Consider the following 19980-nt stretch of genomic DNA (forward strand, 5'->3'; position numbering starts at 1 on the left):
GTGCAACGGATGCGGACAGCACACGGAGCGCTGTCCGCATCTTTTGTGGCCCCATTGAAGTGAATGGGTCCGCACCCAAGCCGTAAAAATGGCGGCTCGGATGCGGACCAAAACAACTGTCGTGTGCATGAGGCCTAAAGGTAACATGCCATTTCACCACCCAGTGAATACACAATTGTTTATTTTCCTGTTCTATCCATTAATTATTTTTTCCAGCTTTCTAATGCAACTTATGGAATATTAAAATGGTGCCATTAGAAAGTACAACTTGTCCCACTAAAAAACAAGCTTTCATATGGCTATATGAACAGAAAAATAAAACTGGAATAATGACTTTGGAAGGCAGGGAGTAAAAAATGAAAATGGAAAATGGCTGCAGTGGGAAGGGGTAACTCCACTCCTAATGTTTTCCTTTAATTTCCTCCTAAGAGCTTATGATATTTCTATCTTACCTTTGCGTAGAAGGCTTCCTTCCTGTTGATCTAAAAATTGTTTTTTAACAGACTCATAATTGGCAAGTGGATCTTTCTTCATATTTTGAAATGTTGACTTCTCCACAACTCTGTCCACTCCATCATCATCAAGTTTAATTTCCAGAAACTCACATATTTTCAAAACAGCAGATTTTAGATCCTTTAAAGAAAAATAAAGAAACTGCCAATGATGCATAGAATAAAGTCTAAAGCCTTATAAAATATAGTGGTTAGGTTTCAAAAATGTACCTCAAAAGGCTGGATTCGCACACAGTATGGTAGATATACTAATGCAAATGCTCCATAATTATGGCTCAGTATGAGCCAAAATTCTGACACCAAGACCATGCACCAAAACTTATTGTCTCAGACTTTTTGTTCCTTAGCTGAGGGGAGTGAAAGGAGTGTGACTTAATGTTGATGGTGCATGGAATTAGATGAACTAAAGTTGTGCCAAAATTCAAGTGCACAATTCTGGAATAGTCTAAGGCCTCTTTCACACGGGGGAGTTTTCCGGGCGGGTGCAATGCGTGAAGTGAACGTATTGCACCCGCACTGAATCCGGATCCATTCATTTCTATGGGGCTGTGCACATGAGCGGTGATTTTCACGCATCACTTGTGCGTTGCGTGAAAATCGCAGCAAGCTCTATTTTGTTCGTTTTTCACGCAACGCAGGCCCCATAGAAGTGAATGGAGCTGTGTGAAAATCGCATAGCATCCGCAAGCAAGTGCGGATGCGGTGCGATTTTCACGCACGGTTGCTAGAAGACAATCTGGATGGAGACCCGATCATTATTATTTTCCCTTATAACATGGTTATAAGGGAAAATAATAGCATTCTGAATACAGAATGCATAGTACAATAGGGCTGGAGGGGTTAAAAAATAAATAAAAATAATTTAACTCACCTTAATCCACTTGTTCGCGCAGCCGGCATCTCTTCTGTCGTCTTCTTTGAGAAATAGGACCTTTGATGACATCACTACGCTCATCACATGGTCTGTCACACGATCCATCATCATTGTAAAATATCATGTGATGGACCATGTGATGAGCGCAGTGACATCATCAAAGGACCTATTCCTCAAAGAAGAAGACAGAAGAGAAGCCGGCTGCGCGATCAAGTGGATTAAGGCGAGTTAAATTATGATTATTAATTTTTTAACCCCTCCAGCCCTATTGTACTAAGCATTCTGTATCAAGAATGCTATTATTTTACCTTATAACCATGTTATAAGGGAAAATAATACAATCTACACAACAGCTAACCCAAACCTGAACTTCTGTGAAGAAGTCCGGGTTCGGGTCTGGGTACCACATTCAGTTTTTTATCACGCGCGTGCAAAACATATTGCCCCCGCACGATAAAAACTGAACAACGGAACGCAATCGCAGTCAAAACTGACTGAAATTGGGTACCTACTCGCGCGGGTTTGCCGCAACGCATCCGGACCTTATCCGGACACGCTCGTGTGAAAGAGGCCTAAAGGTGTGCCAGATTTATCATCCAGCATCCAGCATGAACTACTGTAATAAGTCTGGTACATTTTCATAGGTTTCCATATTGTGCTTTTTTAATTTAAAACTTTGCTGCCAGATGTTACTCTGAAATCATTAGCAAGCTATTGAAATGCCTACATTACCAACTTTTTTTTTTTTTTTTTTTTTTGGGGGGGGGGGGGGGGGGTCAGAGGCCTATTTTTTTTCAAATCACATCATCAGGTCTGAAAGTGCATGTACAAATTAGGGCTCGTTCACACGACCCTATGTCTTTTTCAGTGTTTTGCGGGCCGTTTTTCACGGATCCGTGGTTCCGTTATTTGTTTCCATTGTGTTTCTGTTTCTCTTCCGTTTTTCCGTATGGCATATACAGTATACAGTAATTGCATAGAAAAAATTGGGCTGGGCATAACATTTTCAATAGATGGTTCCGCAAAAACAGAACAGATACGGAATTCATACGGATGCATTTCCGCATGTGTTCAGTTTTTTTTTGTGAACCCATTGACTTGAATGGAGCCACGGAACGTTATTGCGGGCAATAATAGGACATGTTCTATCTTTCAACAGAACGGAAATACGGAAACGAAATGCATACGGAGTACATTCAGTTTTTTGGACAAAACCATTGAAATGAATGGTTCCGTATACGGACCGTATCCGGAACGCAAAAAACGTTCATGTGAACGAGCCCTTACATTCAGTTTTTTAATTTTTCCCAAATAAGGCTACATGCACAAGACCGTATGTGTTTTGCGGTCCGCAAAAAAACTGGATGATGTTCCATTTGGCATCCGTTTTTTTGCGGATCCGTTTTTTGTGTGGATCCATTGTAATAATGCCTATCCTTGTCTGCAAACTAGAAAAAAATAGGACATGCACTTTTTTTTTGCGGGGCAACGGAACAGACACACACTGTGTGTGCTGTCCGCGTTCATTGCAGACCCATTGAAATGAATGGGTCCGCATTCTATCCGCAAAAAAAACGGAACGGACACGGAAACAAAATACGTTCGCGTGCATGAGGCCTAAGTGTGTGGGAGTGCAAACTGTTTATTATTTGGTGAAAAATCAATTAAAGTAGATTTTCATAATTTTGTAGCTACCAGTATGCAGTTAATTAGTGACATTATTCACATGTTGTGCTTTTATCATGGTTTTTGCTGCAGTTTTCCCAAAATGCTATTTACTTTTTTTTATTTTTATTGGTCAATGTTGCCATACGATCTTAAAGAATAAAGAGTAAAGGAATACTTTATTCTGCTTCCCTCTTTTGAACTCAATCCAACTTACATCTATCTGTAGCAGGGATATTAATCTTGTTTTCCCCCAGCTGTTGTAAAATTGCCACTCCCAGCATGCCATGGTAGCTGTAGGCTGCCCAGGCATGATGGAAGTCGTAGTTTTGCGACAGCTGGAGGACCACAAGTTTTACATCTCTTATCTATAGCATATCAGAAGATAGTTTTGACATAATTTTAACCTTTTAAAGGGGCTACCTCACTACTAGTGATGGATGAACATCGGCTGGGACATTTTGCAAACCGCGAGTTTGTGGTGGGCCCCTTCACTTTAATGACAGGTGAACCTGAAAAACCTCAGGTCAAATTTGCAGCCACTAAATACTTACTAGAAGTGCACAAACAGTCCCACAACATGGACAGTGACATACCAGAGGGGGGTCAATGGCAAAAATTCCCACAAAACATATGTATTTTAATCAGGGGCCATTTTTATGAGTCCTAAAGGGAAACCACTAAAAAAATATGTGCCCTGCTGGAGCCTAGAAATGTTTTATTTTAGGTGTACAGGAGTACAGGCCCCAAAAATTAGGCATTCACCTGACAGAAAAAAACGGATTATGTGGCTGGAGGTACATTAGGCGGTCACTGGATAGAAATTTTACTGTAGACTAGTGGAGTATAGGCCACAAAAATTAGGCATTTACATGACAAAAAAAGAACAAGTAATTATGTGGCTGGAGGTATATTAGACGGTCAGTGGATACCAATTTTACTATAGGACAGTGGAGTATGGGCCCACAAAATTAGGCATTCATCTGCCAGAAAAGAACAAGTGATTATGTGGCTGGAGGTACATTAGGCGGTCACTGAATAACAATTTTACTGTAGGCAAGTGGATGTACAGGCTTGCAAAATTAGGCATTCACCTGACAGAAAAGGCCTTTTATGCCGCTCTATATACATAACACAAGGACCATCCTTTGTTCTGGGTGATGGAGGATATGTGTGGGCTGGCATGAGGAAATTCAATTACACGTGGTTGTCACAGGTGTTGAATTCCTCCGAGATCCATGCCTCATTCATTTTTAGAAATGTGAGGTAGTCCACACTGTCGTGAGCTAGGCGAGTGCGCTTATCGGTCACAATCCCCTCCCCTGCGCTGAACGTCCTTTCGGACAGGACACTCGCCGAGGGGCAAGCCAAGAGTTTCATGGAAAATTGTGCCAGCTCTGGCCACAGGTCAAGCCTGCTCACCCAGTAGTCCAGGGGTTCCTCGCTTCTCCCGTTAACCCTATGTAGTTGGACACCTGTCGGTCTAGGAGTTCCCTGAGGCTGGATCCGGAAGGCAGCTGTCGATGGGTTGGCTGCACGAATGGTCTAATTTCCGAAGTGACCAACACATCTTCAAACCGCCCTCTTCTTGCAGGCGCGGTAGGATTGGTACCTGTACCTGTTTTGCTGTGGGTAGAAATTCTTCTGCCAGTGCCCGCAACAGCAGAATGCAGCATCTCTCACAGCAAGGCCTGGAAATGCTGCATTCTGCCAGCCCTCTGTGATGCTGGTAACATGTCCGCAATTTTGTGTTTGTACCTGGGGTCTAGGTACGTTGCCACCCAGTAGTGGTCCTTTTTATACGGGGGTCCCTCTGCAGTGGAGCATGAAGGCCCCCATTTGTACTAAATTGGAAGCGGTGGAGCGCCCTGGCTCCTGCTCATTGCCCAGGAGAAATTCGTCCTCAGTCTCCTCCCCCAAGCCACAGACAACACCAGGGATCCCCAAAAAGTTTAAAATCCCCCTCAAAGCCTACTCTTCTTGCTCCTCTTCCTCCCCCAGACACCATCCTCCTCTGACTCCTCGTCACACTCCTGTTGACTTGTCTCAGATAGAGTAGCCCTCCCGGGAATTCAATGACACAACATAATGCACGCTCCAGAAAGAAGGCGTAAGGTACGATGTCACTGATGGCGCCCTGGCTGCGACTGACCAGTTTGGTGATCTCATCAAATGGCCACAGAAGTTTGCATGCGTCACGCACGAGCAGCCACTGGCGCAGTGAAAATAAACCAAGCTCCCCAGAACCTGTCTGCTGCAGAGTTCACAAAGGTAGTCGTTAACGACATGTTGCTGCTGGAGCAGCCTATCAAGCATATACAAGGTGGAGTTCCAGCGCGTTGGGCTGTCACAAAACAGACGTCTGACGGGCAGGTGGTGTCGCCGCTGAATGTCAGCAAGGCGAGCCATAGCCGTGTAAGATCTTCTAAACTAGCCAGAGATTTTCCTGGCCTGCCGCAAGACGCCCTGGACCCCGGGGTATTTGGCAACGAATCGCTGCACGACTAAGTTCAGAACGTGTGCCATGCATGACACGTAAGTCATTTTGCCCTGTTTCAGTGCAGATTGGCACCGTTGTCGCACACCACTTTACCAACTGTCAAATTGAGCGTGGTTAGCCACTGATCGGCCTGTGACCGCAGAGCTGAAAGCAGTGCAGGACCGGTGTGGCTCTTTGCTTCCAGACACAACAGCCGCAGCACAGCATGTCAACGTCTCACCTGGCACATCGAATAGGTTCTGGGGAGCTTGGGGGGGTGCAGCGGAAGAGGCGGTAGCAGTGGAAAGGGAGGAGTCAGCTGAGGAGGAGATGGAGGATGGAGTAGGAGGAGGAGAAGAAGAGGCAGGCCTGCATGCAATCCGTGGCGGTAACACCAAATCCACACGGGTTCTACGGGTTACATGCTTGACGGCCGTCAGAAGGTTCACACAGTGGGCAGTAAAAGTTATGTACCTTCCCTGCCCATGTTTCCTGATGTATCTTGGCACAGACACTGTGTGCCAAAGATATATTCGCTTGTCACTGAACGTGGCCATTTAGCTCTTGGATGCCCTTCTGGGAGAAATATTTCCTGGAATCAGGTATATCGCTTTCAATCTGTATTTTGTGAAGGCAGGTATATCGCACCCCTCAATCAGTATTTTGTGGAAGTAGGTATATCGCAGGCCGCAATCAATATTTGGTGGAAGCAGGTATATTGCACCCCTCTATCAGTATTTTGTGGAAGCAGGTATATCACACCCGTTGCAAATAGTATCGTAGCAGAACCGCACACAACTGCTGCACAATACAAATGCACTATATACTTTCTATGTTGGAAAGAATATTATAGGTATATCACACCCCTCAATCAGTTTTTTGGGGTGGCAACAGGTATATCACACCAGTTGCAATTAGTTATTCCATTAGCGTTTGTCCCTCTATATAGCTGCGGTATCGCAGCAGAACCGCACACAACTGCTGCACAACACAAATGCAGTATATTATACTTTCTATCTGCAAAGGAAAAAGGGGGTCAGTCAGCACATCCCAAAGTGCAGGAGCACGTTGCTATGACTGAGAACAAGACTGTTAAACAAGACATACAATGTAACAGCTCACTGCAAACCAAATAAAGTACTATGTTAGAAAGTATATTATAAGTATATCACACCCCTCAGTATATCACACCTATCGATAGCACACCTATACCAGTCCTTAAAAAGGACTTTTGTGGCCCTAGTAGCTAGCGTTTGGTGTTCCTAACAGTCTGTCCCTTCTCCACAAAGCAATCTCTCCCTACACTGACAAAATACAGAATGTAAAATGGCTGCCAGATCGGGTTCTGTTATAGGGTGGGGGTGTGTCCATGTGCTGAAACGTCTCAATTGGCTGTCCTGTCTCACTTGATGGATGTGTCATGGGTCAAAGTTTGGCGCAATGCAAAAGAATATGGCGCCATATGTTCGGCGAATCGCGAACGAGCAAAGTTCACCGCGAAACGACCGCCGGGCGAACAGCAAGGCCATCTCTACTCACTACAGACAACCCTTTCAATATGGTAGCCTCAGCAGCTTCTGAAACCCCTGATAATCAGATGATTTTTCTGGGGCAAGTATAGTAAAATATAGTATTACATGGTGGCCATTCAGATAAATGAGTGTAAGGGGGAGGGGGCTTCCCATGTATGATATCCAAAAAACCCTTTATAATATTGTGGCTTACCTTTATCATGTCCTCATAGGTTAAAAAAATGCAATTAAAGTCTTCCTTGTGTGTATACCAGCCCCTGAGATGATCAAAGTACAGTCCACCATATACTGTAAAAGATACAATGACTTAATATAAAACATGTTGTTTTAAATTCTAATCCTTTTATGTGGGAAACTGAGAATATGTTAATGGTTCCCACAATGTTACAGGCAATTTATAGCACTGGTTTCCTCTTCTATAACAAATGAAAAAAGTTTGGTAATCAGCTCATTGCCTTTCTGCGAAGTAAGTGTAATGCCAGGACTGTCCTGGTCCACAGAGAGGTAGCACTGAGTTTCAGTGGGAATAAAACAAAGTTAGTGAGGTTAGATAGATATGCATATGTGGGTCCTGTTTTATGGGAGCCCATGTTTTTATTGTATTCTTAAATAGGTTAACTAATCATTAAAAAATTGCACACTATGAAAAACTGAGCAACTACTGTCATTTAATCTGGTTTCTCCATGCCCTCAAATATGTGATGTCTATGATTCTTCTCCCATATGCCTTGTTGAAGCAAACTGTTCAGTCAGATACTCCTTGAACAGCACAAAGCTATCAAAGCCATCTAGTATATAGGCTTTCTCTCAGAAGGATGCTATTGCAGTAACAGGTTGAGATATACAAATTATAATCAATTCGAGGGGAAAATATGTGTACAGTTAGAAATGCTATACATGTGATAACTTAGGAGTGAGAAAAACAAACTGACATACTGTACCATTAGGGTACAGTGCCTGCGGGTAACTAAATTTGTAGTAACTAGTATGTACTTAGTATGACCACTTCCTATTTTCGATGGTTGGCAGTGCATAGCTCATGAAGGAAGTCATGTGTGGTGAGCTCGTTTGGTGGGTATGTAAGGTGCACACATATTCCTCGATGCTGTAATTAGTAAAAGGGGCAATTTATCAGAGTTGCAAAAAGAGATGATTATTGGCTTTTGGGTCAATAGTGGTAGTATTTCTGAAAGTGGGCAGTTTGTGAACTGTTTGTGTACTGCTGTGGTGAAAGTGTATAGTAAGTGGATAAATGGCATCATTGTGAATAAGACATAAGGAAACTGTGGAGCATTACATGCCACTGATGTGAGAGGTGAACCTAGGCTATGAAGGTGTGTAAGGGAAGACTGACACGCTACAGTGGAGCAATTCACCGCCAAAATAAAAAGTTTCAGTAAACCCTACTGCCTATGGGGCTCCGAAGCAGACAGATGGTCACAACACCTCTGGTTACGAAGTTGCATCTGTAGAAAAGGCTTCAATTTTTACGGCAGTATTGGAATTGGACCTCTGCTGAGGCAAAGGGTTGACTTCTCTGAGTCACATTTTCTGCTTCAACCAAATGATGGACGTTGGCATGTCAAGTGAGAAACATACTTGAACAGACAACCTGCAAACATTGCTAGAAGAATTCAAGCTGGTGGTGGCAGTGTTATGGTCTGGGAAATGTTTGTTGCCATTCTCTGGACCCACACATCCATGTGGAAGGCGCTCAAAGCTGATTTGGCTATGAATCCATCCTTGCAGATCCCATACACCCATACATGTCTTCCCTGTGGTGGATGGGATCTTCTAGCAAGTCAATGTGACATGTCACATGGCTAGAAATGTCTGACACAGGTTGAAAGAGCATGACCAAGACTTTCAAGTTCAAGTGAACCCAATTGAGCATCTGTGGGTCCACCTCAATCATTGTTCTCGCCCTATGGATCGTCCCCCATACACCCTCCAGCAGCTGTGGGATGCACTGCAGGCAGCATGGTACCAAATACCTGTGACAACCTACCAGGACCTTATTGAGTCACTTCCAGCCCGTAGGTATATATATCGCCTGAAAAGCCTAACTCCTTTGGGGTTGAATGAAGGATTTACTCATTCCCTATTCCTGAACCCAAAAAGTAGAACCACACATGTAGTACAAAAAAATATCTTTATTACACATTTAGAGTTGTAGCACTTTTTACGTGCCATTTATTGATGTGTATATATCATTTGTATAGTTTAAATAGACCCATAGTTATCTGTGTGGGGGGAGGGGTGATTCCTGCTCTGTAGCTCTCACCCGAAAATTTTATATTGTATTGTATTTTTGTGTAATAATTATATGTGTAATAAAGATAATTTTTTGTACTACATGTGTGGTTCTACTTTTTGGGTTCAGCTATTGGCATGGTTCCACACATGATGCATAAGCTCTTGTATATGGTCATTTTTGGGTGTTCTCATCCCTTATTTCTCTGACTCTATATGGTTACATTATCTATCTATACATTAACCCCTTAGGGACCCATGACGTATCGGTAAGGCATGGTTCCCGAGTCCTTAAGGACCCATGGCGGGCGGTGATCGGAACAAGGTGCCTGCTCAAATCAGTGTGTAGGCACCTCGGCTAAATGCGCGTGACCCCCCCGTGTCGGCGATCGTCACAAACCGCAGGTCAATTCAGGCTTTTACCTGGTGCGGCGGCGGTGGTGCCATAGGGTCCCCATGGGGCTGTGGGGGGGGACCCGATGGCATGGAAGGCAGCGCGATACCTTCCTGAGGCATCTGCGCTGCCTTCTGGTGAAGAGCCTGTGAGATCCAGCCCCCTGATCTCACAGGCCGGAAGCTGTATGAGTAATACACACTGTATTACTCATATAGCCAATGCATTCCAATACAGATGTATTGGAATGCATTATAAAGGATTAGACCCCCAAAAGTTCAAGTCCCAAAGTGGAACAAAAAAGAAAGTGAAAAAAAGTTGAAAAAAAGAAAGTTTCAAGTAAAAATAAACAAAAACGTCATTTTCCCCAAATAAAGTGAAAAAAATTGGTAAAAAATAGGGGGGGGAGAAATATACATATTAGGTATCGCCGCGATCGTATCGACCGACTCTATAAACATATCACATGACCTAACCCCTCAGATTAACACAGTAAAAAAATAAAAATAAAAACTGTGATAAATAAACAATTTTTTTGTCACCTTACATCAAAAAAAGCACACCAAGCGATCAAAAAGGCGTTTGCCCACCAAAATAGTACCAATCTAAACGTCACCTCATCCCGCAAAAAATGACCCCCTATCTGAGACAATCGCCCAAAAAAATAAATAAAAAAAGGCTTAGAATATGGAGACACTAAAACATAATTTTTTTCTTTAAAAAAAACCTGTTATTGTGTAAAACTTACATACATAAAAAAAAATATACATATTTGGTATCACTGCGTTTGTATTGACCGGCTCTATAAAAATATCACATGACCTAACCCCTCAGATGAACACCGTAAAAAATAAAAAATTAAAACTGTGCTAAATAAACAATTTTTTGTCACCTTACATCACAATTTTTTTTATAGCAAGTGATCAAAAATACATATACACCCCAAAATAGTGCCAATCAAACCATCATTTCATCCCGCAAAAAATGAGACCCTACCTAAGATAATCGCCCAAAAACTTAAAAAACTATGGCTCTCAGAATATGGAGACACTAAAAAATGATTTTTTTTGTTTCAAAAATTATATTATTGTGTAAAACTTACATAAATAAAAAAAAGTATACATATTAGGTATCTCCGCGTCCGTATTGACCGGCTCTATAAAAATATCACATGACCTGACCCCTCAGATGAACACCGTAATGTCGGGTTGCATCAGGGGGGCTTCAAATGGGACATGGTGTAAAAAAAAAACTGTCCAGCAAAATCTGCCTTCCAAAAACCGTATGGCATTCCTTTCCTTCTGCGCCCTGCCGTGTCCCACAGTACAGTAGTTTACGACCACATATGGGGTGTTTCTGTAAACTACAGAATCAGGGCCATAAATATTTGGTTTGGCTGTTAACCCTTGCTTTGTAACTGGAAAAAATTGTTAAAATGGAAAATGTCAAAAAAGGGAAATTTTGAAATTGTATCTCTATTTTCCATAACCCTGGGTTCACACCTGAGCGTTCGCGATGGAGCGCTCTGTATGCGCGATTGTAGGGGCGTTTACAATCGCGCATACAGAGACAAGCGAACGCCCATTGTCGCGCGTTCCCAAAAGTCTATGTACGGGAACGCGCGACAAAACGCCCCAAAGAAGCTCAAGAACTTTTTTGAGCGTCGGGCGTTTTACAGCGCGCGATCGTACGCGCTGTAAAACGCCCAGGTGAGAACCATTCCCATAGGGAAGCATTGGTTTCTCCTTGTTGAGCGTTTTACAGCGCGTAGGAACGCGCTGTAAGGCCTAGTTCACACTTCAGTGTTTGGTCAGTGATTTCCATCAGTGATTTGTGAGCCAAAACCAGAAGTGGAGCCTCCACAGACATGAGGTAGACGGGAAAGATCTGCTCCTGTTCTATGTTTAGAGCTGCACCTGGTTTTGGCTCACAAATCACTGATGGAAATCACTGACTAAACACTGAAGTGTGAACGAGGCCTAAAACGCTCAGGTGTGAACTTAGGCCTCGTTCACACTTCAGTGTTTAGTCAGTGATTTCCATCAGTGATTTGTGAGCCAAAACCAGGTGCAGCTCTAAACATAGAACAGGAGCAGATCTTTCCCGTCTACCTCATGTCTGTGGAGGCTCCACTTCTGGTTTTGGCTCACAAATCACTGATGGAAATCACTGACCAAACACTGAAGTGTGAACTAGGCTTTAGGGTTAAGGCTGGTTTCACACAGGTGTTGCGGATTGGGGCCGGATGCGTTCAGGGTGCGTTCAGTGAAACTCGCACTATTTTGCAAGCAAGTTCAGTCAGTTTTGTCTGCGATTGCGTTTAGTTGTTCAGTTTTTTCCGCGCGGGTGCAATGCATTTTGATGCGTTTTTCACGCGCGTGATAAAAAACTGAATGTTTACAAACAACATCTCTTAGCAACCATCAGTGAAAAACGCATCGCACCCGCACTTGCTTGCGGATGCAATGCGTTTGTCACGCAGCCCCATTCACTTCTATGGGGCCAGGGCTGCGTGAAAAACGCAGAATATAGAACATGCTGCGATTTTCACGCAGCGCAGAACCGATGCGTGAAAAACAAAGCTCATGTGCACAGACCCATTGAAATGAATAGGTCAGGATTCAGTGCAGGTGCTATGCATTCACGTCACGCATTGCACCCACGCGGAAATCACGCTCATGTGAAAGGGACCTAATTCTTGTGGAACACCTAAAGGGTTAATGACGTTTGTAAAATTAGTTTTGAATACCTTGAGGGGTGTAGTTTTTAAAATGGGGTCATTTTGGGGTGGTTTCTATTATGTAAGCCTCGCAAAGTGACTTCAGCCCTGAACTGGTTCCTAAAAATGGGTTTTTTGAAAATTTCTGGAAAATTTCAAGATTTGCTTCTAAACTTCTAAGCCTTGTAACATCCCCCAAAAATATAACATCATTCCCAAAATGATCTAAACATGAAGTAGACATGTGTAAAGTAAGAACTATTTTTGGAGGTATTACTATGTATTATAGAAGTAGAGAAATTGAAACTTGAAAATTTGCAATTTTTTTTTTTTTTGGGGTAAATTTGGTATTTTTTATAAATAAAAATGATTTTTTTTTAACTTCATTTTACCAGTGTCATGAAGTAGAATATGTGACGAAAAAACAATGGATACGGAAGACATTCAGAGTACATTCCATATGAGTTTTTGCGGACCCATTGACTTGAATGGAGCCACGGAACGTGATTTGCGGGCAATAATAGGACATGTTCTATCTTTGAACGGAACGGAAATACGGAAACGGAACAGCTGGCCCCTGATAGAACAGTGCTATTCTTGTCTGTTATGCGACAATGATAGGACATGTTCTATCTTTGAACGGAACGTAAATACGGAAATAAGGAAATGGAAGGCATACGGAGTACATTCATTTTTTTTTTGCAGAACCATTGAAATCAATGATTCTGTATATGGAACTCAAAAAAGTCCCGTATACCGAACGCAAAAAACGTTTGTTTGAACGAGCCTTAAGGCCTTTTTTTGCGCTCTGTTTTTTGTGTTCCGTATACGGACCGTATATGGAACCATTCATGTCAATGAATCCGCAAAAAAAAACGAAGGTACTCCGTATGCCTTCCATTTCCGTATTTCCATTTTTCTGTTCAAAGATAGAACATGTCCGTATTTTTGGCAGATCTGTTATTTGCGGACCGCAAAATACTGAAAAAAACATACAGTCGTGTGCAAGAGGCCTAAGTGTAAATAAATATATTGTGATAAATACGCCACACATTTGGGCTGGGTCTCCAGTGCTAATAAGTGCACTGTATTTGGCACTTCTGTTACACTTTATTTGCAGTCTCCTCTGTGCCTGTTACATTATAACAGGGAAACTTCCTGGTGGGCCGATGCCCAGGGGACCGCCAGCCAGGTACATAAAAATCTGATACTCTCAGCATTAATGAATGTAGGAGCATCAAGCACTTATGCACCCGGGCAGCATCTGCAAGTGGTATTTGGTTCTGCTGGGCCAGTACTTTGTGCTGCACTATGGCATTGCTGGCCCTGCCTACTTCTGTTGTCTCTGCCTATATGTGTTGGCCCTGCCTACTTGTGTTGCCTGCCTTCTGTCAATTTGTATCCAACTACAACATGGGGCTACTGTTAGTTTTTTTTTCCAGGGCCACTTTAAGTTCCTAGCCTGCCCCTGTAGAGGAGTAAGCACACTTTAAAGATGGAACTGTCCAGCCCTCGTAATCAGGGTCACCTTTTACTCCTTACATTACAGAAAGGGGTGAGCACTTTCCCCTGTCCTGCTTTCTCTATAGTGCAGAGCACTATTCTATTTGTGGTTCAATAGCACCATCTAATGGTTAGATATCACCAATACATTACTTTAAAGTTAAAAGGGTATTCCCATCACAGACAATGAGGGCATATTGCTAGGATATGCTCCAATTGTATGATAGGTGCAGTTCCCACCTCTGGGACCGGCCCCTGTGCTGAGAATGGGTTGGGTAGAGTGGTGGCTAGAGGACCCCTGGTTTCCTGGGGTCCAACCACCGCCAAGCGCTCTCCCCATACGAGTGAAAGGGAGTGTACCGCGCTTGCGCTGTCACCTCTCCCATTCATTTCTATGGAACCGACTGAAATAGCCGAGCTAGTGCTCGGCTATTTTCAGCAGCCCCATAGAAATAAATGTAGAGTGGCTGCGCATGTGCAGTGCACCCTCCGCCACCTTCCTCGCTCTGTTCTCAATGTAGGTGCAGGTCCCAGAGGTGGGACCCGCACCTATCAGACAGTGGGGGAAAATCCTAGCGATATTCCCGCATTGTCTGTGATGGGAAAACCCCTTTAATGAATGGCATTGGCATCTTATCCTGGCATATTACCACATACTACGTTGGAACGGCAGTGCCGTTCAATTCTTCAGGTGAATGGCACTCTTTTAAAGTGGGTCTGTTTCCCCCACCACCACATTACAAGCTGAGAGCAGTAGGGGAGTGGGGGACCTTTAAAACTGCCAATGAATCATGGGATTTGTGGTATGCAGTGACTGACATTTGGTCATCTGTGCTGCTTCCTATGCCCACCCAAAGCATACCTCCTTCAGCAGTGAGAGGAGGAAGAAACTGAAACCATTGACTTGAATAGGGCTGAGCTGCACCTAGGCCACCTGACAGATGTACAGTGACTTCACTGGCCTCGAAAGAGGCCGCAGCATTCACAGAGCACTGGACTCTTCTAACAGTTGTCCGGTGTGGGTCCCGGATGTCAAACTCCCACTGATCTGATAGTGATGACCTATCAAAAGAATAGGTAATCAATATACATTTCTGGATAGACTCTTTAATGTTAAGTTTGAAATTATTGTAATTTTAGAAGCTTAAGAACTACAAGTCTTAAAGAGGACCTTTCACGGGATTATGGGTTACAAACCGGTATGCTTACCAGATAGGGCGGCCCCTACAGATGCCAGCACTTTTCTTTCTCTAAAATACCTCTCCGTTCCAGCGCTGTGTCCCCTGCTATTTTTGGTGCCTCATATGTTAATTTAGAATATGAGGACAGGGAGGAGGAGATGGCTGGATTTCTCAATGGGTGTCTCCTTCTCCCTGGCTGTAGCACGGTTCAATCACAGAAACCTGGCCGTCTCCTCCTCCCTGTACCGATACTCTAAATGAACATATGAGGCACCAAAAACAGCGGAGGACACAGTGGCAGAACTTAAAAAAAAAATGTGCTGGCATCTATAGGGGCCGTCCTATCTGGTTAGCATACCAATTTGTAACCCATAATCCCATGAAAGGTCCTCTTTAATTTGATTCCTCTTACATGGCCGGAACTATTGGATCACCTCAGGCACTAATTACCTGACAACACTGCAACCTCTGCAGGTCATATAAATATGTCCCTAAAAACCCACACATTCATGTCTCAGCGATCCTGCACAGTAGGCTGGTGCTCAGTAGTGGGCACAGGCACAGCATCAAGATAAATTCATTTTATTAAAGGGTTTTTCTGAGTGTTTTATACTGATTACTGATTCCCAGAACAAGTCATCAGTATCTGATCAGTTGGGGTCCAAGCACCCCCACCGATCAGCTTCCTAGGCCAGTGATGTCATATTCATTGCTAATGTGGTCTAGGCACAGCTCAGTCCCATTCAAGTGAATGTGTCTGGGCTGCAATACCAAGTATGCCACTATACAATGAATGGTGCTGTGATTGGTAAGCTAGGAGGCCATTGGAGCACCACAGCCTCTTCAAACAGCTCATTGACTGGGGGTGCTGGGAATCAGTCCCCCATGATCACATACAGATGACCTATCCTAAGGCATCGGTATAAAACACTCAGAATACTCCTTTAATCAATCCTGTACCACTTTATATACTGTAGGTATATTCACAGAAACATTTCTGGCCAGTGCCAATGTTTGGTTCCTCCTGGACCTTGTTCACTTATAACAGTAGTGATTCTGATGTACTTTAGCTGACCAGAACCACATGTCGTACACACACTGGAAGTTTGTGAGCAAGATCCAGGAAGACCAAAATGTTAAAGAGGACCTTTCACTAGAATAAAAAATCTAAAATAAGCATACAGACATGGAGAGCGGCGCCCAGGGATCTCCCTGCACTTACTATTATCCCTGGGCGCAGCTCCGTTCTCCCGGTATAGCCTCCGGTATCTTCATATGTTCGGCTCAACTGGGTGGAGCCTGCCGGCGTCTCCTTCTCCCAGGCTGTAGCGCTGGCCAATCGCAACGCTCAGCTCATAGAGGAGGTTTTTTTCTCTCTCAGGCTATGAGCTGAGCGCTACGATTGGCCAGCGCTACAGCCTGGGAGATGGAGACGCTGGCAGGCTCCACCCAGTTGAGCCGAACATATGAAGATGGAGCACCCTGCCAGTGAACTAGTCTGGTGTAGCCCAGAGCGATACGAGCCCGTGATTCCTGATTTTGTAGGCCAATCAGGAATCCAGATTTCCACAGTGGGCTACACTGAATATGACTTTTTTTGTAATTTTTTCTGTGACCCACTGGTAAATCTGATGGTGGAGATGACGAACCTGAACGCCCAACAGTTTGTTTCTCAACACCCGGGCTCCTTTTTGGCCAGGCCCGGTGGCCGGTCAGTGCATCCGAAATGAGGACATTTTGGGGCCTCGTGCTGCATATGGGCCTGGTCAAGAAACCCAGTGTCAGGCTGTACTGGAGTGGGGACGTCCTATACCAGACCCCACTTTACAGTACGGCCATGACACGCTCCGGGTTTGAGGCCATCCAGAAATGTCTGCATTATTCCGATAATGCAGCATGTCCCCCCCGAGGTGATCCTGCCCATGACCGTCTATATAAGATACGGCCGGTCATCGATCACTTTGGGGCCAAATTCATGGAGGACTATGCACCTGGAAGGGAGGTCGCAGTTGAGGAGTCTCTCATTGCGTTCAAGGGGAGACTCATTTTCCGCCAGTATGTGCCCTCCAAGCGGGCGAGGTATGGCATGAAACTATACAAAATTTGTGAGAGTACCTTAGGGTACACTTACAAATTTCGTATATACGAGGGGCGAGATTCCCGGATTCAACCCCCAGACTGTCCCCCCACTCTGGGTGTTACCGGGAAACTTGTGTGGGACCTTATGCACCCACTGGTGGATAAGGGTTACCACCTGTACGTAGATAACTTTTATACCAGTATCCCCTTGTTCCAGTCCCTTGCTGCCAGATCCACGTCCGCTTGTGGGACCATGCGGAAAAATCAATGCATCACCCCTGTCCCTGTGCGAGGTACCGCGGCAACAGTCCTCAAGCCCGATTGTATCGTCAACTACAATCGGTATATGGGAGGAGTTGATCTCTCTGATCAAGTCCTCAAGCCATATAACGCCATGCAAAACCCGGGCATGGTACAAAAAAGTTGCGGTCTACTTGGTACAGGTTGCCATTTACAACTCTTTTGTGGTGCCCCGGAGCGCTGGCAACACAGGGACATTCCTCCAGTTCTATGAGGCAGTCCTTAAGGCCCTGATCTTTTCAGACCGGGAAAGAGCAGGCCGGAGTACCTCGGGAACTGTAGGCGCCCGGATCGTCCCTGGCCAACACTTTCCAGGGGTGGTCCCCCATACTGGAAAGAAGGGACGAACCCAAAAAAGGTGCAGAGTGTGTCACAGGAGGGGGATACAGAAGGACACCACAACTCAATGTGACACGTGCCCGATCATCCGGGCCTCTGCATTATTGGTTGCTTCAGGAAGTATCACACTTCCATGGAGTACTAAATTTATATCCTAATTTAGCACTGACATCGGATAAAAAAACTGGTTCTCAGACTTGAGACTAAAATAATTTATTAAAAGTAGACATATTAGGTATTGCCGCGTCGGTAATAATCTCCTCTATAAAAATACCCCATGACCTAACCCCCCAGATTAACACGATCCAGAAAAAAAAAGGTGCAAAAAAAGATTTTTTTTGTCACCTTACATAACAAAAAGTTTAATAGCAAGCGATCAAAAAGTCATATAGCCCACAAAATAGTGCCAATAAAACCCTCCGCTCATGTATGTATACTTTTTTATTTACTTAAGTTTTACACAATAACAGCATTTTTTAAACAAAAAAAATGATATTTTGGTGTCTCCATATTCTGAGAGCCACAGTTTATTTTTATTTTTTGGGTGATTGTCTTAGCTAGGGGCTCATTTTTTGTGTGATGAGGTGACTGTTAGATTGGTACTATTTTGGGGGCATACGCCTTTTTGATCACTTGGTGTTGCCCATTTAGTGATGTAAGGTGATAAAAGGTGTTTTTTTAGTACAGTTTTAATTTTTTATTTTTTGACGGTGTTCACCTGATGTCTTGTATGATCTTATGGGGGACACAAAGTGTAAAATAAAAAAATAAAATAAAATAAAGTGTTCTATATTTATAGAGCCGGCTGTCACGGACGTGGCAATACCAAATATGTCTATTTTATTTATTTTTTCCTATTTCCTATTTTTTTAAATAAGAATTGCAGCTTCAACACCCTGGGTCTCTTCAGAGAGACCCAGTGCATTGAATTCAATTACTGTCATCCTCATTGACCTCAGAGGATGCCCGTAAGAAGCCCGGAAGCATGAGTATTGCCGGTCGTGGTTATTAGCCGCAAGTCTCTGCTGTTTGAAACAGTGGAGACCCGCCGGCCATGACGCCCACTGCACACACAAGCTGGTGCAATGTTTGCACTTTGTTCCAGCGATGTACATATACGGCACTGGTAGCGAATGGGTTAAATGGATGAGATTTTCAAAATCTCATGTACACTGAAATTCGCAGCATGTCAATTGTTTGTGTGGATTTTCAGGGCAGATTTTATCTTTGCAATGCAAAGGGTGGCATCTGGGTCAAATCTGTGACAAAATCCAAACTTAACAGATGTAGATTTTTGTGTGGAAAATCCACCTAAACTACACTGGTGTGTGCATATACCCGTATAGGAAGTGCTGATATCATAGTTAATGGGTAAAATATTAAAGACCATAGTGAAGTCACAGCACTGAAAAACAAACACAGCATCATGAGACAAATATCATACTCATAGTGAAATCACAGTACAAACATAAGAGAAACTGATATTCCCTCAGGCAGCCTCTGCACCCTGTAGTTAAACCCCAGGTTAAGGCCTCCTGCACACAAAAGTATGCGCCCCGTGGTCGTGCTGCACGACTTTAATAGGTCAGCGATACGGCCGTTCCGCAAAAAGATAGGCCATGTTCTATCTTTTTGCGGAACGGAAGTATGGGACGAAACCCCACGGAAGCACTTCGTAGTGCTCACGTAGGGTTCCGTTCCGTACAATTCCGCATCTCCGGATTTGCGGACCCATTGAAGTGAATGGGTCCGCATCCGTGATGTGGAATGGCCACGGAACGGCGCCCGTATATTGCGGGCCCTCAATACGGAAACGGGAAGCACACGTTTGTGTGCAGGAGGCCTGATAAGGCTATAATAAACAGTTTTTCCTTTTAGCTTCAGTATTATTTTACTAGCAAATGTGTTGTCAAGATGGCAGAAGCATTTTGTTTTTCTATATATGCCTTCTTGAAAACCACTTTGTGTAAATTAAATAATTTGGAATGTGGGATGTCCTGAATGTGCAGTAATTTTTTTTTATGTAATAGAGCTAGGAATGCAGGATGCTACTTTACCCCTTCATGCATTATGACGTACCTGTACATCATGATGTGTGAGGGGTTATATGGAGCTCTGACAGAGATCTGCGATTGCGCTGTCCTTGTCAT

The 19980-nt window shown here is 43.8% G+C and overlaps 1 protein-coding gene across 2 annotated transcripts in view; it reads right to left on the reverse strand.

Annotated features, from left to right (window-relative positions):
* The window catches only part of LOC122935811 (amine sulfotransferase-like), a 38772-nt gene that overhangs the window by 12014 nt on the left and 6778 nt on the right, over positions 1–19980 (reverse strand). For both annotated transcript variants that reach the window (XM_044291710.1, XM_044291711.1), the window contains exons 5-6: positions 7256–7350; positions 453–633 (exon numbers count right to left, since the gene is read on the reverse strand). In XM_044291710.1, coding sequence (XP_044147645.1) covers positions 453–633; positions 7256–7350 — 276 coding nt within the window. The remainder of the gene's footprint in view (positions 1–452; positions 634–7255; positions 7351–19980) is intronic.

Source organism: Bufo gargarizans, chromosome 4 (genome assembly GCF_014858855.1).
Source record: "Bufo gargarizans isolate SCDJY-AF-19 chromosome 4, ASM1485885v1, whole genome shotgun sequence".
Lineage (NCBI taxonomy): Eukaryota > Metazoa > Chordata > Amphibia > Anura > Bufonidae > Bufo > Bufo gargarizans.